General features: G+C 39.3%; 1 protein-coding gene across 2 annotated transcripts; it reads left to right on the forward strand.

Annotated features, from left to right (window-relative positions):
* Positions 1–17,020: 17,020 nt before the first annotated feature.
* ARGLU1 (arginine and glutamate rich 1) lies at positions 17,021–26,343 on the forward strand. 2 transcript variants are annotated; one of them, XM_054162882.1, is made up of 4 exons: positions 17,023–17,646; positions 21,397–21,622; positions 23,970–24,053; positions 26,053–26,343. In XM_054162882.1, exons 1-4 carry the CDS (start codon positions 17,291–17,293, stop codon positions 26,215–26,217), a joined length of 831 nt encoding a protein of 276 aa, XP_054018857.1. In that variant the 5' UTR covers positions 17,023–17,290; the 3' UTR covers positions 26,218–26,343. The 2 variants fall into 2 exon arrangements, 1 of the variants encoding a protein (XP_054018857.1); XR_008462336.1 differs by lacking the exon at positions 26,053–26,343 and having other exon boundaries at positions 17,021–17,646; positions 21,397–23,542.
* Positions 26,344–26,670: the final 327 nt, after the last annotated feature.

Genomic DNA, 26,670 nt, shown 5'->3' on the forward strand with positions numbered 1-26,670 from the left:
CTCAACTTCAGATGTTTCTCAAGGCGACTGAAATTCACCAACTCCCCACCTCCTTTCCAAGCAAAAGAAAGATAGGCAGATGACAGGTACAACTCCCACTTACACTGCCATACATTTCCTAGGATAGGACCTGAGCAAGTCTCCATCTCTTCTCATGAGACATTTAGGGGACTTAACTGACATCCAAAGTTAGATGAAAATTCCTCCAACCAAAGTTCTAAACTAAGAATAAAGTCAAAGTTAAATCTCCTAAATCATGTGTCAATTAACTAATAAACCCAACAAAACTGAAAATACTGAATTGCTTTGGCTATGCTGTATTCTTCTAACTTAAAAAAAAAAAAAAAAGAGGAAATTGCTTCACTGGAATAATTAGGTTTCCAGCAGAGTTTACCAGTTCAGACACTACTGTAAGGTTACCCAAGTAAATCTGAAACCCTTATGGCTTGACATGAGTAACACACTGCGGGAACTGTCTCTCCCCTTCCAAAGCTCTATTATTATACCTATTTGCAGTTCAGCAGGGAAGGATAACAGTGAGTCACCCACAGTCACTCCCCCAATGAGATGATCCCTTCTTGATGTCCATCACAGTGAGGATTCTCTCACTCTTTCATTTGCAGTATGGCTGCAATGGCCAAGGGAGGATTCAGGAATGCAGTTAACACAAAGCAGGAAGATTTCCTGCTTATATGATGCTCATTTAAGGCTTAAATTATGTTATAATGACAGTACCCAACAATGTACTACTAACCCAATTATTGCACTTACAGGACATTACAGGTTAAGACTATGGTCTTAACTGTAAATATTTTTTTTCAGAGAATTCCAAATTCCAAAGGGGTGGAGTTTTCACATTTATTCCACTTCATTGATTCTGCAAATTTCTATATGGCTCAGGAACACAGCATGTTTTGCTCTCTTTGTCTGTGCTTTGCCCTTGCTTGCTTGGCTTGACAGTTTTTGTTTAGGCTACTGGTAAGAAACAGTGGCAGGAATGATTGATAGAGATACTAACTTGTTAGCTAATAACAGCCCTCTGGACCTTTGATCCAGGGGGGTCTGGGCCTGTACAGAGGGGGGGGGTTTAGCTGGGCTATTGTCTAGGTTTTATATGTAAATATATTTTTGTATATGCTTATTATCTTTTATGCTTTTATATTTAGTTTGCCTTTGTAAATAATAATTTCATTTTGCTACCAAATTCCATGCAGTGTGGTAATTTATTCCTTGGGCTAAATTTCCAAACTTTATGTGGTACAAATCCACCACAAAGGAAAATTTTACTAAACTTTATAAAAGATCAAGAAGAAAGTTCTAGAGTTCTAGCATGAGTAGTGTATCCCTCTGCTGCCATGTAAAATACATTGTCTGGATCTGAATTAGTGAAAACAGCCTTTGTCTTTCCTAAACCCAAGATAATTGGATTAATTTTCTACTATGGCAGAATAACCCAACTCCATATACAAGAGAAAAAGAGCAGTCTGAGGAGCAGAAGAGGAAGCACTGATGCCCATAGCCACAGAACGATGACAAACACTCACCTGCAACATCTTGCCTGGAACTGTACAGCATTACTCAGGCTGTGGCCTGACTTCCAATTCTTGGTAATGCTAATGATGATAATGCATTTAGAATAGCCAACTCCGGTATCTTAACTAGTAATGTTGAAGTCATCATTAAACATAGCACAAGTGTTTCTCCAACATTAGACCAGTGCAGAATCAACTTGGATTGATGGCAAACATTGGTTTCTACAAGAACTGGTTCAGAAGGGGCATTAGAAATACTGTTCTCATAGGTCTTTGACCTACAGAGCCTATTAACATCAGCTATACACACAGCTGGACAACCAGTCATCATACCTGGCTTTCTGAGATGCATCCTATGTTCAAGTTTCCTAATTTCAAAAGATTTTGTGTGTATTTGAAAGACATGAACTATAAAATAGAGCATCAGGCTGCATTTGGTCACTGAATATACTTGCTCTCAAATGTTTTTGTGAAGCAAGAAATTGTATGTCTGTACAGAGCCATTTTTATTTTCATTAAAACTACCATTAACACTTATTATTAAAATGAAGCACAGAAATCAGATGAGCAAAGAAAATACTCTCACTAGGTAAAAGTCTACAGATGTTAAATGTGCTGTTTTATCTACAGACAACCTGCCATAACAAATACACTTATACACTTTGTTTCTATTAATAAAAATTACTTCAACCCAATGATGATGCTATTTCTTCATTGAGGAAGTTAATATGCTTTTTAGAGAATCGTAGATTCAAGTGTGTGGACAATAAAGGGAAAAGCGCTTATTTATGTGAATTGTTAGCTTCCCAGTGGTTCTGCTCTAACATTAATGCTATGGAGCTCAAGAAGGGTATTACTACACAAAGAACCATGGCCAGCAAGCAAGACAATGCTCCATTTTACTTGTCAATTCCTAGGTTTTATGTGGAATAGAAGTTTTTAGACCTTTTTACATTATACATGCCTTAAAATACTTTGTATCCACATACCAGCAGGTATTAAGCTAGCATACTCAAATACATATAATTATGGTATTTCATGAGGATCTAATCTTGACCCAGTGTTCAGTGATAGCAAGTATCCTTAAAATAAAGTTCTACTTCTCTTGAAAAATAGTTTTAAGAAATTTAGGGTTATTAAAGCAGTATCTATTACAGAATCACAGAATTGTCAGGGTTGGAAGGGATCTCAAAGATCATCCAGTTCCAAATCCTCTGCCATGGACAGAGACACTTGCCACTAGATCAGAATGCCCAGAGCCACATCCAGCCTGACTTCAAAAACATCCAGGGACAGAGCTTCTACCACCTCCCTGGGCAACCTGTTCCAGTGTTGCACCACCCTCACAATTAAGAATTTTTTTCCTAGCACCCAATCTGAATTTTCCAGTTTTGCTCCATTCCCCCTAGTCCTATCACTACCCAACATGCTAAAAAGTCCCTCACCAGTTTTCTTGTAGGCCCCCTTAAGATACTGGAAGCCTTCTCTTCTCCAAACTTAGTAACACCAACTCTTTCATTCTATCCTTATAGGAGAGGTGCTCCAGCCCTCGGATCATCCTCATGGACCTTCTCTGGACACCTTCCAGCACGTCCATATCTTTCCTGCAATAGGGGCTCCAGAACTGGACACAGTACTCCAGATGGGGTCTCACCAGAGTGGAGTAGAGGGGGAGATTGACCTCCCTCAACCTGCTGGCTATGCTTCTCTTGATGCAGCCCAGGATCTGATTGGCTTTCTGGGCTGCAAGTGCACACTGGTGGCTCATGTTGAGCTTCTTATCCACTGGAACTCCCAAGTCCTTTTCTTCAGGGCTGCTCTCAAGCCAGTCACTGCCCAGCTTATGCTGGTGCCTGGGATTGCCCTGACCCAGATGCAGGACCCTGCACTTGGTCTTGTTGAATTTCATGAGGCTGGCACGGGCCCACCTCTCCAGCCTCTCAAGATCCCTCTGGACAGTATCCCTTCCCTCCAGTGTGTCAGCTGGTGTCACTGGCGAACTTGTTGAGGGTGCATTCAATTATATTATATGTCTATTTTAAGAAACAGTTCATCTAGATTAAGAAAATTATTCAATACTTGTTGTGAATTGGTCTACACAAAAGCTAATCTCACTTTTTTCCCCTTATGAAGATACAAGGTAATAGTCTTTCACTTAGCTTAACTCTGAAAAGCATTATCATAGGTTATCCCCATACACTTAACAACTGGTACAATAATTAAAAATTAATCTTTTATTTACAGACCACTGACAAGAGAGTACCAAGCAGTCCATAAATCAACTTTTTTCTACTGAAATACTATTATATGCTAAATAAGACAAGGTACACAGTAGCTACTTTACAAATTATTTTTTTTTAACAATCAACCCACAAAAACAACCAAAAACAACCCCAGGTTAACGATGGATCGAAAACTTTCTTTTAAATTAAGAACTATTTTTAATTAATTCCTGCACTGGTATAGGAATGTAACAAAGCATCTGAAGCCATAAAAACATTAATGATCTCCCGTAAAACTTAAAATGGATGAACTGATTTGTCTCAAAATTTTTACAGAAGTAATTGGACTGAGAATTTACATGCCAAGTTTCCACTTGGAAAGAAATTTTAGGGACTGTTACTACTACAAAACACTGAAAACGAATGTTCATAATGGAAATGGTGACTAACTCTACTTCCCTAGTGCTACTAGACACATAAATGCTCATACTCTGTAAGAATCTGAACCTTTCTTTGATAAATTCTGTTTCCATTACCAAAAATGAATGACCATCTTTCCCAGCTTTTCTTCTCAGCACAGATATAAGCACAGAAATCCCTATCTTGCAAATTTCCTGACTTCCAAGAAGAGCTTTGAAGAGTGTTACTGTAAGTCATGAGTGAAGATGCATATAAAAAGTGCTAATAAGGCAAGAATTACACTTTACTATTTTTATTAAGAGACTACTGAAGAGGTCAACACTGACAACGTATCATCGCAAAATTAATTTTCTCTTTACAGGGCAAATTGAAGGCATTTGTTTCAGATTATCTATCCAATACAAGCTGGAGAAATAGTCATCTAATCAAATTGTGCATGGTTTACATTAGTTTAGCAAAAAGTACTATCTGGCACTCCCAGAAATTAATCAGACATTTGGGTACAGTAGCTTCTGTACAGCAGCAGGCCAAAGCCAAATATGAAATTAAATGCATGGTTAATGTAAAATACCTTTAGCCTATGCTGTTCTTAGGACTTCTTCACTAGATCCTTTCCCCAGGGAATTAAACAGCTTATTTCTGATTCATGGCTTTTTTTCTCCTTTTCTGGGAGCAGTTCCCAGTGTACTAATCTTTGCCAATGGGATCAAATCATAGTCTTTTCAGAAGCGTGTTCCAGATTTAGTCCCATGATTCAAGCCACCATCTGGTTTTAAAGGGGAAAACCCTTCTCAGTAGAAATATTAACCTGACATGTCTCCAGTCTAGACTAATAATTATGTTAAGGACAGAGGGAGTCCATTATCCACATTAAATGGGTGGAGGCTTTGATAAACCAGTAATAACAGCCATCAGACTAGTCACTGAGGATTATTCTTTCTTACTTGCTTTCTTATAAAAGAGAACTTCAGAATCATTCAAGAATTCTGCTTCCACTGAGACTGACAAACACTTATTTCCATCAAAGGCAAGGAACTGTGTTCAGTGGAGTACCCATAAAACAGGAAATGGAATGTTGTTCAACAAAGGTTGACCTACTCCTGTGGATTTTTTGAGAACACTGCTTTTGTTCAGAATGAGAAGCAGGGTTCCTCTAATTGTACCATTCCAAATCTCCTTATTGCAGCCTTTTTTTTTTTCAAATGGATACATTCATTTAAAATCATCTACGCTTTGAAAAAATTGCACATGCAGAACAAGTGTTGAAAAGTAGAATGATGCTGGTGACCCTGTGACCTTTAGTGAAGAGAGGGGAAAAAAAAAAAAAAGTATAATTCACATCCATAGGGTAACAGTTATCACATGCAAATTCCCTCAGCCCCATTTTAACAGTAGGCTTAACTTTAAGAACACCACACAAAGAACTTCAGACAGAAATCAGTTACAACAACCATACCATGATTATTGATCCTACTGGACTTGTAGAACTGGGGAAATCTGCTCTCAAGTGCCATCTACTGGCACCTAAACCATTAACCAACTGTTCAAGCACCTCTTTGTGTACAAAGCATTCACATCAGAGCTCAGAGCACACATGCAAATCCATACTTATTTAGGCTGTTCATATTTTAGTCATACTGGCTTATGAATTCTAGAGTAGGGCAATTCAAGGGAGTCTTGCAGACTGTTTTTAGAAGGGCACGTTGATGTAATATTTATACAATTGTGTTGGCATTCATCTCTAATGCGCACAGCTAGACCAACATCCACAAGCATGAGTGCAAATCCTTCTGCAAACCTCTGTGAATCTACCTGGAGCTCATAAAACGGTCTTAAATTCAAAAGTGTTAACCAAAGTACCTAGTAATAAAACTATTGCATCTTGAAACAGGCTAGAAGGAAATATTTTTTCAAGCATACTTTATGGACAAAGGGAAATAAATTGCATATAACAGTATTACAAAATATTTGAATTATTTGTATGCAAAGGAGATAGAGTAAAAACTCAAAGATGCAGTAAAAGAAAAAAAAAATAAAAGAGAAGATTCTGAAGCTCTTGAAGACCTGTCCTAATGTTAATAGATAATATATGAAATGGACATCATTGAAATAAAGAAAAAAAAAAAAAAAGGAAAGAAAGCCTAGCCAAATGGCTTTGTCATCCAGCAGACAAAAAGCAGTGTGCTACTAGAGCCCTTACAGAAGGGCAGCAATTGGTGTGTCAGGAACACCCAACACCCTTCCATACTCTAATCAAGAAAACTGAGCTTGTGTTACACAAGCTAAATCTTCCCAACATTAGCTTGGACACCTCTCAATCACTTTCAGCACGCATTTAGGCTTGAGAAACCCATACTTGCCATAGCAGTGTTTTCTATGAAACTGACATTGAACTAGCAACAAAACATCTCACAACTCAGCAATACACTGCCAGCAGTTAAGATTACAGGGGAACGTGAAACAACTGCACTGCGACAAAGCAAAACTAGATGGTGCCGTTCAGTGAGGTTACCTCTAAGGAACTGCACTAAAGGCTGTTGGGCAGACTGGAAACATAAGAGCACTGCACAACTTCCTTCTGTTTAACTCACCACACACCTCTCCAATAAAAAGTAATAATGTATGTTACAATTTGGGCTTAACAGGCTTTTCCAGTTTGAATTTGAAACAAAATTATATTGGTCTTGCTGTTGCAAAAATATAAATATTTCATTATGAATGTATTTTTCAAGACTTACATGGATCTCTTCTTGAAATTGTCATGTTTTGGGGCTACAGTTGTTCCAATAGCAAGCTTTGCATATTTGTTTCCTGGTAGCCAAACTTCACTGTCCAAGAAAAAAATATTATACAAGCCCTCCCAGTACTAATATTCCATTACTGCTTCTGCCACTGCAGAAACTGAGTAAGAAAATTACTGGGCCTGTGATATGGAAACTCCCTTGCCTACCATAAGCTGCAGGCTTTGTTCCTCATTTGTGAAGGAGAGATAATAGCAACTTCTTGCTTGCTTCACAATAGTGTTGTGAAGTTAAACACAGTAAGCCCTCAGGAGCACTGTCGTTGTCAGAAGAGCTAAGCAGCAAAGACAAAAAGTCAAGGCATATTTATTTCGGCTCCTCTCAGAGCAATAAGGCAAACACATCCACGCTGTAACAACAGGTAGTGTTGCAAGTGAGATGCACTTGGCCTGTTGTTTTAAACTGGTATTGTTTCTGTTGCTAGCTTTTCAAGACTCTGCAATCAAATAATAACTGTTTCCTTGGTTGCCAACTATTTTTGTTTTATTAGTAATACCAACCTTTGTTTATTCTTCTTCCTCCCATGGGAAATTTCAACACGCCTCCAGAAGACATGTTGTATGACTTTCATTTATAATGGGATCACTCCCTTTCTTCCCAGGGGAGGCTTTCTCTTTCCATTTTTTTTCCACTGTTTGTAGACAGGGACATAAAGTCAAATCTCTGCTGTGTTCACATTCATGTGATCTGAACAAGATGAACAGATCAGCAGTTCTCACACATTTGCCTAGGAGACGTACAGCTGAAGAGAATTCATCTCAGACACCACTCCATTTAAACATGTTTAACATTCATTCTGGCAACATTAGCAACAGATCATACATAAAAGTAGTACTGAAAATACATTTTTGTGGGTTTTCCATTCCTTAATGTAGTGAGTGTTTTCTGAGGTTATACATCTTTCATTTCTTAGCTTTTTTGCTCATCACTTCCTACTTGTTTTCTCACCGATGCATGTGCTTTACTACCCCAATCTTACTCACAGCTTATTTTTTGGTGTGGTCTTATCCTCTTTAGTTATCTACCTGCCCCTCTACTTGACTGTTCCCTTTCAGGCAGTAAGTTCATTTTCCTTTCTTATCATGAACTATTACCCTTTGTCCTAGAAAATCCTTTTCTTTCACTAGGTCATCATGTACTTCTATCACTCTCATTTGTAGCTCCCAGCTCCACTACTGGCAACTCCTGCTGATGACAGATGTCTCACAATCAGCTGAAAGCCTGCTCTTGGCTCCAACCCTGAGGAAAGCTCCAGAATTTTTTCACATTTGCTCTTTGCAGCAGCACCTTTATACAGATGCAGCAAAGTCACCTTTTCCTGAAGTACAGCTTCTTAAGATAATTCCCAGCTCCTCTGCACCATCAAGACTGAGTACCTGCAGAAATGGTTGGAAAAAATTTGCACACAGTGCTATTCAATGGGGTGAGTAAGTATGGATGGCATCTGGCCCCGGGAGTCCTGTTTTGAGCAGTCAGAGCATGTCAGTGCATTATTTCATTGCCTAATATGCACAGACGGAGTTCTAGACTTGAGTGTGCAGACAAACTTTCATCATACCAACCCTGAGCTATATACATCCTCGCCCATCATGTGGTGCAATACTTCCATCTCTTCCCCGGCCTCCTGTGACATTCAACCTCAATATTATCTTCCCCCACTCACTTCTTCTACTTACCTTTGGCAAGCCAGAAAGAACATGTAATTGTCCAATGAGGAGCTAAATGAAGAGAGTCTAGAGTGTGCCAACTTAGAAGCCAACTAGCAGGACAGTCTGCAAACTCAAAATTTACTAGATATTCCAATGCTATGTACACTAAGATTGGCCTGGTGCCTATCCATCAGATCCCAACAAATACCATGGTCTTCTAGCTTGCACAAAAATCAAGGCATGATGTCTGTGCAGATCCAACATACAAAATAAATGTGTCAACTTTTGCCCTGCACTTTCTGCAATATGTGTACTCTCAAGCAAAAAAACACCAACCCCAAAGGACTTGCTAACTCAGTTCTGTGTGATGCTATAGCCATGTCTGTGTTAACAAGTAGCGCTTTGCAATAGGAAGTCTGTGACTAAGACAGTGCCTGCTTAGAACTGGATGCAGACACTATGCTTTCTGGAAGTGCTTTACTTTCCACTAGCTCTAGACCAGTCTTAGGAGACTGAAACTCTTATAGCAGATGGAATTCTAGAAATATCATCCAGTTTCACAGGAACACAGAATGGTTCAGGCTGGGAAGAAAAGAACCTCTGCAAGTCAACTTGTCCAACCTTAGAGCTGGCACCCAGAACCATGTCCAGAATATCCCGAAGGATGGAGACTCCATAACCTCTTTGGATAACCTGTACAAGTTCTAGGCCATCCTGCCAGTTTAAAAAAAAAAAAAAAAAAGTTCAAACAGAACCTACTTTATTTCAGATTTTACTTTAGACTTAGTCTTATCCAAAGAGAATCCAGTTTACCCTCAGACCACTCCAACACAAATTGACGTGCAACAGATTTGCTTCAACAGCAAAACCACAAGCCTCTATCCAAGCTGAAATTCTCCTGTACATTTGTTCACTGGTTCTTCTACTATAGCCATGTTCTGCCACTCTTATTTGCAATCATCAGTACTTGATCTTAAAAAGCAGTGTTTAATATAGTATTTCTTTAAATGTTTTAACATAGCATGGAGAGCTTTTTTCTTCATAGCTGCTTCCTCATTTCCAAAAACAGAACACAAAGTAAAATAAAGAGAACTGTCTAAACACAAATATACCACTACACTATGTGTTGTAATAATTTAAATGACAGATCCATTCAAAACCTGGTAGTAGTGCAAATAAGAGATGAAGGAGAAAGACTGGTGCAGTACCTTCCATATTTACTTCATTTCCTGCATGACTGACATATCCCAAGAATTCATAAAACCGCAATTACCATCTCTGATAGAAACCTGAAAACAACTTTATCAAACTTGCACGCCAACACAAAGACAATCAATGACCAGAAACTACACATGCATTCATGTGAACTAGATCCCCAGAGAAGTACACGTAGGTATTAGGTATTCCGTACATTTAGGAACTTGTCCTGCTCTAAGACATTGCCATCTTTGACAAACCAGTCCCAAGCCCATTTCAAAAATCAATACACAGCAGTATGGAGGGCAGATTAAATATACTCTGCACTGACTCTACATAGAGCTTTGTACTGCATGACACTGCACTATGCTATAACATGCTGAGGGTGCCCAGCGGTCAGAGCTTTGCAATTGATCAAGACAGCCCAGTTCTAGTATTGCTTAAGTCACAATAATGGTTGTAGCTCAGCAGCAGATCATCAGCTGGGACAGCAAAGTCAATCACTCACTCATGAAAAAACAATTTAGTTTGACCTGAACAATTGCTGTCACTGCACCTCAAATATTATCAAACCACCTGCACACAAGTCTTACTGATATAATTTAGGAACAAAAGACACAAGAAACAATTAACAGAGTTAAACAACACATGCTGGCCACAATGCTTTTGATGTCTTCCGAAAAGACTGGACAGAAAAGACATTCTAATGAAAACCCCAAGAAAGATGGACTTTCTTCTGGGATATGTCTTGGGTTTTCTCTACAAGTTTGTTTCTCTTCAGACTATTAGGAAAGGCCTCTACAATCATAATCTCTCAGCTTTTGCCATTTTAAAAGTTTTTTGTGAAAATCTATTAAAAGTTTTAAAGCTTCTGTTAAAATGAAACTGCATAATAAAATTGCATCATGCCCAAATGCTTTATTCCTTCAGCCTTTAACCTCAGCTACTCAGAGAAATGAATTAATGAATCAACCTGAAAAATGAAGCATTACTTTTGTGAATACGAGAGGCAGAATCTGGCACTCTCAGACTTCCTGCTAAACATGCTTGCCCATACAGACAGTAAAAGGTTTCATTCAACCTTGGGTTTTGATAAATATTTTAACAAATAGCTGTTAATATTAAAAAAAAATGCTTCAGGGTCAATTTCGATTAATTCTGGTAGCACTGACTTAATTTAGAAGTGTATGTAGGATGCTTTTCTCATACCTATATTTTATCATAAACAAGTTGCTTCTTGACTATTAAACAAAAAGTAACCACTTCCACTCATTTTCATATTCACATGGAAAAATGTGGCACTGCTAGACATATTAGAGTGTTTAAAGAAATCAAAGGAATAAAAGCAGGAAAAACTCTGGATACAAGCAAAATGTGCAAAATATTCTAGATACAAAATTTCCACAGCCAGTATTTCATTCAAATAGTTTTTCAAAATTAAACATGAGTTAGGAGCTTGTAAAACACACATGCTAACTAGGAGTTACCAATCCAAGCAGAAACACTGTGCAGGGAGGCGCAGCTGTAGCCCCGTTAAAGCCAGGATGTCTGAGTCAGCAACGTAAGTGCGGCATCATCATCTACTTAGGTGCCAAAAATTGGAGTTTGCTCCTGAGGGCAGTACCTACAGTAGCCTTTGAAGAAGTAAGCATGGCTCACCCCTTTTGAAACACAGCTGCTGTGGGAGAAGGCATGTTACACAACAGGCAGTTGCAGCACCTACCAAGTTTTGTGCTCTAGCTCTCAAGATTGGCCCTGTCTCTTTTCCCATGATTATTTAACAAAATTTGAAACCAGTCTTTTGTATATACTTAAACACAGGGGCAACCTGCTTCCCCCCTTCCAAAGTACCACAGTCATTAGGTTGCCACCATGTTGCCTCCTGCATCTGGGCATGTCTAATTTATATTTTGTAATATCCACATGGTTTCAACTAAGAAAGCTAAAGGAGACTTTGCCCCTAACTTCCTTCTCACCTTTCTCCATCCTAGACAGTGGCCTGATGATGAACACACTGTCATGGGAAGGAAGAGACATTGATATGAACACGGGCACACCTAAATCAAATTTTCTTGCTTGTCCAACTAGTCTAACCACTATGCTAAACACTGTATCATGAGCAACCTGGTTTTGAATAACAGTGTCTGTTGCTACTCCAGTTTGTTTTGTTGGTGGCTTTTTTGAAGGAAATACCTAAGTATTCACACTGGATCAGTCACTCATGAGGCCTAGATGACACCTTAACTCATTTCTGGTCAGCTTAAGTCCCTAGTTACACATATCAAACACTACAGTTGCTATGAGCCTTTCCGACAAGTAAGAATATGTCTAGAGATTTAAAAGAGATCCATGATTATGCAGCTGCTGAAGAAGGTTGGTTAGATTTTTATTATTGTCAGTCTTCAACAAACCACGTCTTAGGTCCTGACATAAATACTTATCTGCAACATTAAATCTGTATACTCCATATAGTTATCAATTATTTAAAAAAAAATATTCACTGTGACAGAAAGGTGTATCACCTTGGATATGTAGCTGGCAGATAAGCATCTCAAGTTGTGATCAAAATTTAAATTCACCACTTCTAACAGTACTCAAGAGACCTAGTTGGACTTGACAGTATGAACAAACCAAACGAATATACACTTTTCCCTTCTTCCATGAAGAAGTAGTGCACACGTTAGAGTAGTAAGTGGATTTGAAAATCATAGCAGAATGTCCTTCAACACTGATAATTAATGCGATTTTTAAATTCCCAGTAAACTAAATCCATGTTGGAATGAAAATAGATACTGTTTTAAAGTAATGTATCACATAACCACACACTAGTTGATTACTCAAGCTGTGCCTTTTTTTCACATCCAGATTAGAAAACACTTCAAAAGGCATTCTGTATGATATTGTTCATTTTCCAATGACATTATTATCATCTGAGGATATGGAAAAGAGGAGCATTTTAGATAATCACTATACTTATGTATACAATCTACCCAGCCTGTCTGTATAACTTCAATGTGAAAACTCGTTCCATTTAATTTCTCTTTATACAGGGTTTCCTCTCCATTCTTTAAAGTAAATGTGGGGCTCTCTTCCTTTTCAAAGGAGTCCTTTACAGAAGCTGTTTTAATAACTTATTCTTTCAAGTTTTAGAAGATACTTCCCTTTCTGCCAACTGTTCCATGCTCCTACCATGCCTTATTCACAGCTGTTCTGCTGGTCTACCAGATGCTCCACTTCCCTACCTCTTTAGCAGCTCAGAACTCAGTAGCACTGCTAGAAGAAAAACAAAGCCATTGAGAAAATGCATAAGCAAAACATCCAAGTTTGGTGCTAGGTGTGAGGAAAAAAAAAAAAAAGATTAAAAAATAACTCATACAGCTTCTACACCTGCATAGCTTCTGTGATATGTGACATGAATCATAGCACTGACTCGTATTAAAAAGCAAAACAAAACCAAAAACCAACAAACCAACATCAAACCCTGTATACACAGTTTCTGACCTTACAATAAACTTATGCTGAAATCCTTATTTTGAAAGAAACCAATACACATTTTAACCACTTTTATTTTTTCCTTCCAGGAACTTAGCTATTCTATGCTACTCCTGCCCACTTACTATTGTGAACCAGACTACAGTAAATCAAACACCAAGCACCTTATCCTATTAACTCTCATTTTTTTTCTCTGCTTACCCTCCATAGTTCTTCCATTTTAGACCTATTACAATGGTCATACATCCAGCTGTGCAACACTCAAAAAACAAATTAATCCACCTTTAATCTCTCAAGATTCCTTCTGACCCAGCTAATGGCAAATGTGATGATATGAGAGCAGGTATGATCTGGTGTTTATTAGTACACGGCATATCCATGGGTTGAGAGATTTCACGTGATGATAGCAGCCAAGGTAAAGAAGGCTGAGGTGCTTTCATTATGCCACCATTTGGCTGTCAAATAAGGTGTTTTCCCACTGAGGCAACTGTTTTAAGAAGCATTAATTCTGCATTTATTAAACTGAGATAAAATAAGGCAAAAACAGAAGAGTGCATAGAAATGAAGTATGGCTACTAAACCATGAATAATACATGGATTTACATGAGATAAAAACTCAAACAAATGATTATTATTTAATCCAGAAAAAAATTACATGTTTAATCAAATACTGAAAAATTGAAAAGGAACTGACATGAGAAATTATCATAATTTTTTTTTCAATTTAAAGAAAACAGGAAATTATTTAATGAAGTTGATCCTTAAATACAGAATAAAAGCTCAAACACTACCAAACTTCAAAGCAAAAAGACATTGCAGATAAAAACATTCTCCTACCAATTTCTTAGCTATCATGAACATATTTTTTTTTTAAAGGAGTTTTTTTCCAGAACTACCAGAATGGACCAGTGACCTTAAACTAGTATTATTAAAAATCTCATGCTCTCAATAATTCAGGAGTTCCAACAAAAATGTGACAGCACAATACAGTAATGGAGTGGATAAAATATTATACCATAAAATTTCTTAATTCTTTACAATCATCGTTGACATAAAATATTATATACTGTACATTATAGCTCTGATGAATGTTACTAAATAGGAATAAAATTCTGTGGTTCAAATTGGTATTTCTTCAATCAAGGTACTAAATAGAGCTTTCATCAACAGCAATTTACCAAGAAAATTCAGCTGATGGTATTTAAAAAACTCATTTAGAATTGACAGTAAAACAATTGACAATGCTTTGGGTTTTGTGGTTGGTGGTAGTTTGTGTGTGTGTAGTTTACTTCAGGTTTTGGGGTTTTGGTTTCATTTGGGATTTTTTTTATTTGCTTGTTTGGTTAGGTTTCAGGTGGCATTTTTCAGGGGCTGGATTTTTTTGTTGTTGTTGTTTGCCCTTGGGTTCTTTTGCTTTGTCTTTTTGGGGGGTGGGGATTGCGGTCTACATCATCTTTGGTACCTCCAATATGGAACAGAACCTGTTGCATCATAAACATTTAAAAACTCCAGTATTAGACAGTAGCCAAGCTGCTGCAGAAATTACACCAACTAGAAGCTAACCTACCAGTCTGGAGCTAAAAAGTCCAATTGTCAACTTCCTTAAGTCACATGCTGCATAAATTTCCACAGGGCTACACAAACAAGCGTGCCTGGAGTCTGTGACTTTAGAGTTCCTGCCACACAAGTTTCACCTTGTCCATTACTCTGCTGCTACTTGCAAAGCAGTCTGTCAGAGAGATGCTTTAATTTTTGTGGGACTTGCAAGTCTTAATTTCAAAATATTAAGGTCCTCCTCCTTCAAAAAAAGAGTCAGTCCAACAAAAGAATTTGATAAAAAGACATTTGAGATTGGATTTTGTCCAGCGACTAAAGGAATGTTTTCCAAAATGCACTTAAACTTATTAAAATTGAAGATTTTTTTTTTTAAGGTAGAATATGTCAAGGAGTTAATTACCCCTGAAAGTAAAAACAAACCAAAAAAAGCTTGTCTATAGCTTACACTGAAATTCACCTGAAATCACAAATAACATGACTTGCAAATTTGTTTTGGTAGATGCAGGAGGAAAATCTCATGAAGAGATGCCTACTGAACTCTACACATGAACTGAAGCTGCTTCCTTTGCCATGTAACACATACAAGTATATTCACCCTAAATAGCCAGAACAGCTTTTCACTGTGCTGCAACTGACTATGCAGTTTAACAGTGAGTTCAGAAAATTTAACAATTAACTGGGGGCTTTAACTGCTGCAGTGACACATCTCCAACCCGAATAGTAAAGAATAAACCAGGTTGGAAGAGACCTTCAAGATCATTGTGTCCAACCTACCAGCCAATCCAACACCACCTAATCAACTAACCCATGGCACCAAGCACCCTATCAAGTCTCCTCCTGAACACCTCCAGTGATTGTGACTCCATCACCTCCCTGAGCAGCCCATTCCAATGGGCAATCACTCTGTGTAGAACTTCTTCCTAACATCCAGCCTAAAACGCCCCTGGTACAGCTTGAGACTGTGTCCTCTTGTTCCAGTGCTGGTTGCCTGGAAGAAGAGACCAACCTCTGCCTGCCTACAAGCTCCCTTAAGGTAGTTGTAGAGAGCAGTCTCCTCAGTCTCCTCCAGGCTAAGCAACCCCAGCTAACTCAGCCTCTCCTCATAGGGCTTTTCTTCCAAACCCCTCACCAACTTTGCTGCCTTTCTCTGGACACACTCCAGCAAGTCAACATCCTTCCTAAACTGAGGGGCCCAGAACTGGATGCAGGACTCAAGGTGTGGCCTAACCAGTGCAACGTACAGGGGCACAATGACCTCCCTGCTCCTGCTGGCCACACTGTTCCTGATGCAGGCCAGGATGCCATTGGCCCTCTTGGCTGCCTGGGCACACTGCAGGCTCATGTACAGCCTACCATCAACCCTCCAGCCAGTTCCTAACCCATCGCAGTGTGCTCCCGTCCAAGCCATGGGCTGACAGCTTGGCCAGGAGTTTGCTTAATGTTAAAATAAAGCCAAACCAAAACTACACACCAAAACCACAACGAACAAAAGACACATCAAAGCCTAAAATCCTCTCTAATTAAAGCAAAATAGGGTAATTTCTTCTCTGTAGAGCCCCGAGGCACTGGACGTGGGACTCGTCAAACAACTCCCCAGCAGGCGCGCCGCAGGGAAACCGGCCGATGCGGGCTACAGGCATGGAGACCTGCGAATACCCGCAGGGGCGACTGCACTCGCTGACCAAGCCCGCACACGCTTCCCGAGGCGGTCTCCCGGGATAGACTGACCTCCTGAAGGCCTGCAGTTCCCCTTACTTTTCGTTCCTGAATCCCCACCCCCACCTCCACGCACCGACTGGCTGCCCTCAGCAAGGCCGAACCGAAGCACTTAAGGAAAAGAAGACTACACCATGGAAAATACAGCGTCATTACTGGAACGCTGAGGAGCGAGACAGCTCCCGGATCACTCTCTGACGCCCAAAAGCCTCACCCCTGCACGTTTAATCGCCGTAGGCCCAAATAATCTGCCTCAAACTCCTCCTCCACCAGCAACAACTGCTAGCCTGTCATACGCTATACACAGGCAAAAAGCTAAAGACCTGCCTGACGGCATTTCCTCTCTGAACGATGCTTGCTATTGGTTGTCGAACATTACCGAGTGCTTTCGTGCCCCTCCGGAGAGACGCCAAGGGGAGGGGAAGGGGACGCAAGCGGCTCGAGCGCGGCGCAGTGTATTGTGGGGCGGAAGAGAAGAGTCACCGCTGTGCTAGGGCCGCCATCTTGCCTGCGTTCGGACTTGTTCCCGCTTTCGGGGCCTTCTCCTTCTCCTCGCAGCGCAAAGCAGAAGAAACGGAGAAGACAAGGAGGCCGCCCGGGTACTGCTGATGCGCGCAGAATCTCCTCGAACCTCTATCGGGCGCCGCTAGCGGAGGGGGCGGGGGTGGTCAGGCGGTTGCTAGTGCGGCCTTTCCTCTGTCGGGATGGGTCGATCCCGGAGCCGGAGCTCGTCCCGCTCCAAGCACACCAAGAGCTCTAAGCACAACAAGAAGAACCGGAGCCGATCGCGGTCCCGCTCCAGGGAGAAGGAGCGGGCGCGAAAACGCTCCAAGTCCCGGGAGAGCAAGCGGAACCGGCGCCGAGAGTCCCGCTCCCGCTCTCGCTCCAACACGGCCCCCTCCTCCCGCCGCGACCGGGACCGGGACCGCGATCGCGCTTCCTCCCCGCCCGACCGCATCGATATCTTTGGGCGCACGGTGAGCAAGCGCAGCAGCCTGGACGAGAAGCAGAAGCGGGAGGAGGAAGAGAAAAAAGCGGAGTTCGAGCGGCAGCGGAAAATGTGAGCCCTGGGCTGGGAGCTTCGGGGGGCGCCGGTGGGGGAAGGGGAGGGGGAAGGGTGTAGAAAGGTGGTGCTCTGTGCCCTGGTGCCTTTCTCTCCCTTCCTTTCTCCTCCAGACTATGGCCGTGTGCGACTGGGGTAAAGGCACTAAGGCCCTCATTGAGGCCTGATGTCTGTGTAGTTTCCCGCCTTCTCTGTCCTAAAGCTTGGCTTCTTCATGTGTGCTAGAAACATTCCATTCGGGATGCGAGCCTCCCGCACTCTGACTCGCTGTCCACCGGATTTGCTCGCTTCCGATCTGCCGCCGCTCTCATAGGCTGCACAAAAACTTAACTGCTGCGGAGGCCTCCGCACCCGGGAGGCTTTGTGCTGCACTGCTACACTGCCTGCCCCTCCCCTTCCTTGCATGGATCCTGTTAATGCGTCGAGCGGAGGCATCAGGCGTTGCTCGACTTAGGGTTTTAAGACATGCTATGCAGCGATTATGTTAATATCGAGATTGTTTTGTTTGGGGGTTTTGTGTTGTGTTTTGGTTTTTTTAAATTATTATTTTATTGCCAAATGGAACAGTGAGATCCAGTATTTGTTTCATTCGATACCTTTTTCAGTTTTCGTTGTGGGAAATGTGGTTTATTTATAAAGTTTACAGAGGTAGTTGATCTCCGTTTTAATGAACGTTGGAGGTGCATTAACATGTTTAGCAATATTGTTAACTTACTAGTGAGACCCTTACCCAGTAGAAACAATGCCTTGAACATCTGTGGTAAAGTGATTTCTTGTCCTTTGAGTCCCATGCTCATTGGGGTACTGAATCTAGAAGTTTGTTTTAATGTGTGAAGTCAAGCAGTTCTTCTGATACTCAGGAAGAGCTTCGAGTTTTATCTCAATGATATTATTCTAAGGAAACACATGTTAGGGAAGCTTGATCACCCAGAGTTGTCACTTTCATTTTCATTTGTTGATAATCTTTGGTAACTTCAGCAGTGTCACCAGAAGCACAAACACACATGAAAATGTTAAAGGCCTTTTAAGTCATTGATCTTAGTTTTGTGGTTTGTAGTTTTATTCTGTACCTAAATTAATATACATATCTGCCAATTGGAGTGTGCTTAGCAATTTTAGAATACAACAAATAGTTTACCTTAGTGTTCTGGAGCTGTTTAAGTTCATATGTAAGTAAGTTTTCTATATAAGCTATCTTTGAAATTTCAAAATACCCCTTTGTGTAGGAGGAATATGACATTTGAGTGATGATGGCAACAGAATAGTAAACTTTTGAGGGAGTAGCAGTATTGGGAAAAGATTAGGTATAGATTTTGGATGCTTCTAGGATACCCTTTAAATTTCAAGAAGAGAAAGTGATAAAACCTAGTGGAGTCTAAAACAGGTATTTAAGTCATCTGTAAATTGTGTTACATATATTAGCATCTACTCGTGTTAACTGAAGAAAAGTACTTTCTTGCTGACTGAATTAATACTGAAAGTGACTTTGGTTTTGTGCCTATCCAGGTCTTAATACATAGCATAACTTTTGTTTTTTCTCTTGTAGTGCTAGCTTTCTATAAAGGCCTTGCAAATATAACATTTTTTCCTTAGAAATATGCTGAAATGTAAAACATTTCTTTTGTCTGAAGATTTTATAAAATAGTTTTTAAGTAAATGGGGCATACTAAAAATTATTTTACATTCATGACTTGTCTTACTTTGGAGTCAAGGCTTGGTAGGTCAGGATAATAAGCTTACACCTCGTCTCTGAGTGTGAAAAGATATATTTCTTGGTTTAATGAAATTTGGACGCAATTTGTTGAAATGAGAAGAATGAAACATTTGCAGGCACAGTGCTCAATTTGTGTCCATAATATATTGCTGAGGATATTTGAAAACTTACTTCAGGCATGATTGTCAGGGTATTTTTTGTAACTGTGTACAGTCTTTATCCAGTTAGCTAACTTTTATTCTACATTTCCCTGACATAAAACAAAAGGCTAAAATAGTTGAATAAAATACATGAATGTGAACTTCATGAAAAAATTCCATAGAGCAGCCTATCTTGTATGCTAAATTGTATCAGTAGAGAGTAGTGAGAGTATTCACTGAGGAATAAATACTCAAAAGAAGGAAGAAAACCCTTTAAAAATAAAAAGGTATATAAAAGATGTTAAAAAGATTGTCCAAAGAAGGACTGCAGATAGTGACTTGGCAGAGACACACTAACAGAATGAAATTTATGGGTTTTTATGGGTGGTGGTGGTCTAGTTTGCTTGTCTGAAAAAAATCACCTAGATTTTATGTTGCTTTGGGAAAAGTGAATGCTTGGCTGAATGTACTGCAAGATAAGATTGTTATCTCTTCAGGAACATAAGAATAAAATACGTGTTCCAGGCCTGAATATTTAAGTTGAGGGAGGGTTCCCAAACTTATTGCTGAAGGAGGCAGACTATCTGTTTGATTCAGCACACTTTTGAAAAGAAGCTTTTCACCTGAGTACTGCACATGTTTACCTAGATTAGTAATCCATGCTTTATTAACTCCTATCTCATGTTTGCAGTATGTATACTGGGAAGTCTAAAAGTTAGTAAATCCTGTAACTTTTTTCTTTTAAATGAGTTGATTTTATGTCTCAATATAAATAAGATATAAAGATGCAAGCATTATGAAAATGATACGATACTGGGATATTACAACAGTATTTATTCTTAGCCATGTATTTCTAGTGCTGACAACCTTGAAGATAAACTTGTAAGATTGTTCTGTGTTTTACAGAATACTTAAAATGGAAGTTCCGTTTCAAGATTAAAAACAGCAACCTTCTCCCCAAAGCCCATAATCATTCTAAAAAATAGTACTATATGAGCTAAGACTTTCGTTGGTTGTTGGATATCTAATTACTATTTTATACTAGCAGTTGCTACCTAGAAGATTAATTTTTTTTGTTCTTCCTTTGTTAATATACCTGTGAATTGACCTAACACTTTTGTATCCTTCTTAATGAAAACTTAAAACAGTGATAAGGCTAAATGATAATGCTGTTGGTAAACAAAATTTAACACAAGTAGGCATTTGAAAATACTTCAGAAATTCAGAATGTGAAAAACTGTAGTTTGTGAGTATTTACTTAGTACTTGGTATATGTATGTTTTATTTTGAATAATTAGAGTAGAAAAAAACTACTGCAATAAAGAAGTTAAGAAGAGATGAAGTATTTGAGATTTTACAAGGTAAATGATTGGATAAGTAGATTACAGATACAACACCTGGAATTTTTGTTAAAATAATTCAAATGATAAATTTGCTTCTGTCTTCTATTATAGTTTTTAGAGATTAATTTGATGCTTCTGAGGGTAGTGGCTTTAGGTCGAGGTTTTAGAAGATATTATTGATACATGCAGCTTAAAATTGAGACCACCTAAATTCCTGAAGGATGGTCAGAGTCTTTTTTTCTTAGCCTAAAAATGATCAAAAAGTAGTATGGTAAATCTGTCCTCTTAAGATCTGTCTCTTGAAGTATGGAGTGGTATTAAATACAGCATGGTCTGAATGGTTTCCCTCTTATAGGACCACTGAATGCCTGAATATTAATTTTCCTTAACTTATGACTAAACATTCTTTAAGTATGTGATCAGTCTATGTAAGGTAAAGAAATCTTCAAAAGCAATTCAGTTATGTGGCTCATGCTGTGTTTGAAAGTTAGTTTCAGTGCAACTATTCTTCATTGATTAAATAGGTAATCCTTGTGTTTGCATTTTGCAGTCGTCAACAAGAAATTGAAGAGAAACTCATAGAGGAAGAAACAGCTCGAAGAGTGGAAGAGCTTGTGGCTAAACGTGTAGAAGAAGAATTGGAGAAAAGGAAAGATGAGATTGAGCGAGAGGTTCTCCGCAGGGTGGAGGAGGCTAAGCGCATCATGGAAAAACAGTTGCTCGAAGAACTCGAGCGACAGAGACAAGCTGAACTTGCAGCACAAAAAGCCAGAGAGGTAACGCTCGGTCGTTTGGAAAGTAGAGACAGTCCATGGCAAAACTTTCAGTGTCGGTTTGTGCCTCCTGTTCGGTTCAGAAAGAGATGGAATACAGCAAATCTAATTCCCTTCTTACATAAACTTGCATTGCTGCGAAACTTAATTTCTAGCCTATTCAGAGGAGCTCACTGATACTTAAACAGTTACTCTCCTAAAACCTGAACAAGGATACTTGATTTTTAATGGAACTGACCTACATATTTCAGAATTGTTTGAAACTTTTGCCATGGCTGCAGGATTTATCAGCGGTCCTTTCATTTTTGGGGAAGGGTATTGAAAATCTGTAATTGTGTATCCTTTATTTGTTTATTTCATTTTGTTTACCTAGACTGTAAGAGGCTTTTGCCTTCAGTCAGGCAAAAAGCAGGGTCCAGCAGTGAGCTGCAGTACCTGTCTTTAACAAATAGGTTTCTTATTCTTCACTTAAAATGAACGTTTTCCTTGAGCATACATTGGACTAATTCTGGAACTTCGAGTGTAAGCCCATCCACGTCTTCACAAAGGATCTATGTCCAGATCATTATATCCATTTTTAATAACTACTAACTACTCCTTTTTTTTTTTTCCATAGAAGTTATAAAAGAGCAGGTTGCCCTTGTCTGAAGTCAAGCTGAACATGTGACTTGGGTTTTTGTTTTTGTTTTTGTTTTTTAATCAGCAGCTGGAGCAGAAGCTGAAAATGTCTTTCTGTGAGACAGTAATTTGCTACTAAAGGCTTTGATGCCTGCTTGCACCAGTCATTCCAGGATCCAGAAATTTCAAGACAAGCTTGAAACTGTAAAGGAAATTTGTGCTAAATAGTCTTAAGTCTCAAATAACCTTTTTCACTCTGTACCTCCTACACAGTTTATTTTAAATTAATATTTTGATTGGCTTATGAAAAGAAAGACAGTGGCAGTGAAGCTTTACCCTTCATATTAAATGTGACTTGTCTGTCACATGGTATCTTTAAATTACAGACAAACAAAAACCCCTAGAACGCTTGAGTTACAACTAATGTTAAAAATAACAAATTGCATTTGTTTCGCAAATTCATACCATACTGTGAAAGAATACAAGTTGAATTTAGATGTCTCTAATCAGCAAATGCTTCATGTGTAGTGTTTTTTGTTGATCAGATGGGTGGATTTGGGGTTTTTTAGGTGTTTTTGCTGTTGTCAGTGTGATGTGGAGTAGTCCCATCAGTTCCTGGTAATGCTGAATAAACTTCCATGCCTGGAGTGAAGTGTGCTAGCTAGTAGCTGATTACTAGTCATAGTAAGAAGTTTTCTCTTCTTATGCTTGCTTTGTTCGTATTAACTTTTTTTTCTTGTACAGACACAAACCTCTGGCTTACTTTAAACCTTCCAAATAATAAAATAATTCGGATATATATTACGTGAACTGAAACACCTCAAAAACTTTCACGCAGTCTCTATAAGTTGCATAACAGAGTTCCATTAAATTCACCAGGAAAACAACAATTGCAAGGCTTTATTTCCTGATCTTGCCTTCCCTGGACTCCTGAATTCCAAGTTCAGACTGCAAATGACAGTTTCAACTGTCTTAAAATTGTCAAAATATTGAATGTTAAGTCCATTCTCCCCATGAAAGAAGCCCATAGCTCCATGAAGTATGGATTACCATTTGTATTTTTCACTAACAGTAAATGTATTTTTCTTATTAATTGTTTGCCTTAGGAATGATTTACATATTTTTGTTCCTTCTTATCATAAACATCTGCATTCCTCAGCTCAGCCTTCCTTGTATGTTGTTTCTTTATAAATGGTTGAGCTGCTGATGCAGGTATTGCCAAGCTAACAGTACAAATCATTTTAAAGAGGAAGCTGGCGCGTATGGCAGCCGAGGAGCACACTCTGCAGGACACTGGACAAGACAGTAAATATTCAACTTTTAATGCTGATTAAAGGAGTATAGGTAAAGAATACGTAGGTATACTTAATTGGTGAGACAAACTATTCACTTTATTTATATTTTCTATATTACTTTTTAATTTGGTAAATACTATCCAGTTTTTGTAGTTGTCCTTGTTGATTTGTGTGATATTAAAATTCTAGTAATAAATTGTTAGGATTCTATGATTAGGGAGGGTTTAGTTGGTTGCTGTTTGGACTGGGCGGGGTGATGTAAATTGAGTACTAGAAACCAGTTTTAGTGGCTGCACAATTTACCGTTGTGAGACAAAATAGGTGGCTGTAATGCTGCCACTTTAAGTCAGTTCACAGAAGAAGTCTGAGAAAGATTAGTGAACATGCAGAAATGAGTATTTTACTTTACTAACATCTTGCCCTGTCCTCCCCTTTAGGAAGAAGAGCGTGCAAAGCGTGAGGAACTAGAGCGAATACTAGAAGAGAATAATCGAAAAATTGCAGAAGCACAAGCTAAACTGGTATGAGAAGATGTAGTTAACTATTCTGTGGGGGAATACAGGTCCCTCTGCCTGATTTGCAACACAATTGCAATACACAAATCAGCCCTTTCTAGAGTTTAACTTGTTTATTGCTGGTTATGGCAGTAGTGTTGCTCTCTCCTTGAGCTTAACAGAGCCTTGGCACTAACGCTAGTCTGAAAAAATAGCTCAGGCACAGTTAATTCAGACAACAGCTGCCTTTAGAATTTCAAGAAGTACTTTTTCAACTGTCTCATAGGGAAGGTTGAACTAAGTTTCTAAACGCATTCAGCTTCCAGAACAGAATTGACTAATTCTGTTTTGTTGAGCAGGACAACTACAAACTGGATTCAAGACTAGTATATTGGTTGATGTAGAAGTACTGAAAGGGACATTCAGCATAAGCTTAAGATGTCTTCGGTTATAAGAGTCTAGTTTATGTTGCTCTTGAAGGCTACTTAAGCAGGTGTCTGCCTCATGAGAACATTCAATGTGATTTATCTGATTCTAATCAATTAATGATAAGTCAAACTAAACTGCTTCTAAATCCTGATGAACTCTATTGGTTTCAAATACCCAAGCAATTATACCTTTTTCAGGTAAAGATGATGCTTTAAACTGTCTGAACTGCGTCTGCCTTAGATCTTTCTGTTTTACCCATTTCTCAAGCTCATGCACTAGAAATGGGACAAATAGAAAATGTAATGTATTAACTGATATAATTGACTAAATAAGCTGCTTTAGAAGAGCTGTAAGAACTACAAATAATGCAAGGACCAACTTGTTATACATCACTGATCTCCTTCTATGATCAGGTGACCTGCCTGGTGGATGTGGGGAGGCCTGTGGATGTAGTCTACCTGGACCTCAGCAAGGCCTTTGACACCGTTCCCCATAGCAAACTCCTGGCCAAGCTGTCAGCCCATGGCTTGGACAGGAGCACTCTGCACTGGGTTAGGAACTGGCTGGAGGGCCAAGCCCAGAGAGTGATGGTGAATGTGTGGCCAGCAGGAGCAGGGACGTCATTGTGCCCCTGTACACTGCACTGGTTAGGCCGCAACTCGAGTCCTGTATCCAGTTCTGGGCCCCTCAGTTTAGGAAGGATGTTGACTTGCTGGAACGAGTCCAGAGAAGAGCAACAAAGTTGGTGAGGGGTTTGGAACACAAGCCCTATGAGGAGAGGCTGAGGGAGCTGGGGCTGCTTAGCCTGGAGAAGAGGAGACTCAGGGGTGACCTTATTACTCTCTACAACTACCTGAAGGGAGGTTGTAGACAGACGGATGTTGGTCTCTTCTCCCAGGCAGCCAGTACCAGAGCAAGAGGACACAGTCTCAGGCTGCACCAGGGGAGGTTCAGGCTGGATGTTAGGAAGAAGTTCTATACAGAGAGAGTGATTGCCCATTGGAATGGGCTGCCGGGGGAGGTGGTGGAGTTGCCGTCATTGGAAGTTTTCAGGAGAAGACTTGATGGGGTGCTTGGTGCCATGGTTTAATTGATTAGGTGGTGTTGGATTGGTTGATGGGCTGGATGCGATGATCTTGAAGATCTCTTCCAACCTGGTGTATTCTATGTATGTTTCTTAATTAGGAGGGGGGTTTAGGTGGGTTTTGAGGAAAGTAGACCTCTGTTTGGAGGTCTGCTGTTTTGTTATATTGTGCCTTCGTCTGATGTGACAGGTGTTAAAAGAACTGATCTCTATACACATTAATTTCCTTAAAATGTAATGTGTTGATTGCAAAGCAATGCTGAAAAATACTGCATGTAAGCACCCAAGGTTTTGATGTGTTAGCTGTAGAAAGTTTTCAGTGTTTCCTCTAAACTCAGTTCAATTAACCACTTTGTAAATAGCTTCACTGAAACCAATTATGGCATCTAGCACAGGTAGAACTGCTTACATACCTATGCAGGATTGGACCTGTTTGGATGTTAATATGGACTTGTAAATTGCTTTTATGACTGCAAAATCTGCTGGCCTAAATTCTGCCATTTTCATATATAGGCTGAAGAACAGTTGAAAATTGTTGAAGAACAAAGAAAGATTCATGAGGAGAGGATGAAACTAGAGCAAGAGAGACAACGTCAGCAAAAGGAAGAGCAAAAAATTATCCTGGGCAAAGGAAAGTCTAGGCCAAAACTGTCCTTCTCACTAAAAAGCCAGGATTGAATTGCAACTCTGAACTCTTTAAAAAAAAAAAAAAAAAAAAAAGGAAAAATACCCCAACTTTGTATGGTAGCTTCATGTTGAAGTGGTTTTTTTTCTTGTTTTGTTTTGTTGGGTTTTTTGTTTTGGTTTTGTTGGGTTTTGGGGTTTTTTTATTATTATTATTTGTTTTGGTTGGTTTGGTTTGGTTTATTTTCCTCTCAATTTCTTTGTCTTTTTTTGAAAGTCTGGAAAGTTGTCTTGTTCTAATAGGGGCTGTGCTCTGCAACTCTTTATTTTTTTTATTATTTTTTTTTTTAAACTTCCATTAAGTTAAACTCTTACCAGATCATTATTGCCTTTTAGACAGTAATCTCTTCTCATCAATTTTGTTTCTGTATTAGTGGTCTGAAGCAGATCAGGTCACTTTTATGAACAGTGTATGATCTGGCAAGGTTTTACTGACCTATTCATCAG

Source organism: Dryobates pubescens, chromosome 7, assembly GCF_014839835.1.
Source record: "Dryobates pubescens isolate bDryPub1 chromosome 7, bDryPub1.pri, whole genome shotgun sequence".
Classification (NCBI taxonomy): domain Eukaryota; kingdom Metazoa; phylum Chordata; class Aves; order Piciformes; family Picidae; genus Dryobates; species Dryobates pubescens.

What these genes read in the sequence shown, in the direction of transcription:
- ARGLU1 (XM_054162882.1), top strand. Translation starts at nt 17,291, where the DNA reads ATGGGTCGATCCCGGAGCCGGAGCTCGTCCCGCTCCAAGCACACCAAG. An exon ending in TTCGAGCGGCAGCGGAAAAT is followed by an intron (nt 17,647 to 21,396) that starts GTGAGCCCTGGG and finishes TGCATTTTGCAG; the next exon opens with TCGTCAACAAGAAATTGAAG. An exon ending in CAGCACAAAAAGCCAGAGAG is followed by an intron (nt 21,623 to 23,969) that starts GTAACGCTCGGT and finishes CCTCCCCTTTAG; the next exon opens with GAAGAAGAGCGTGCAAAGCG.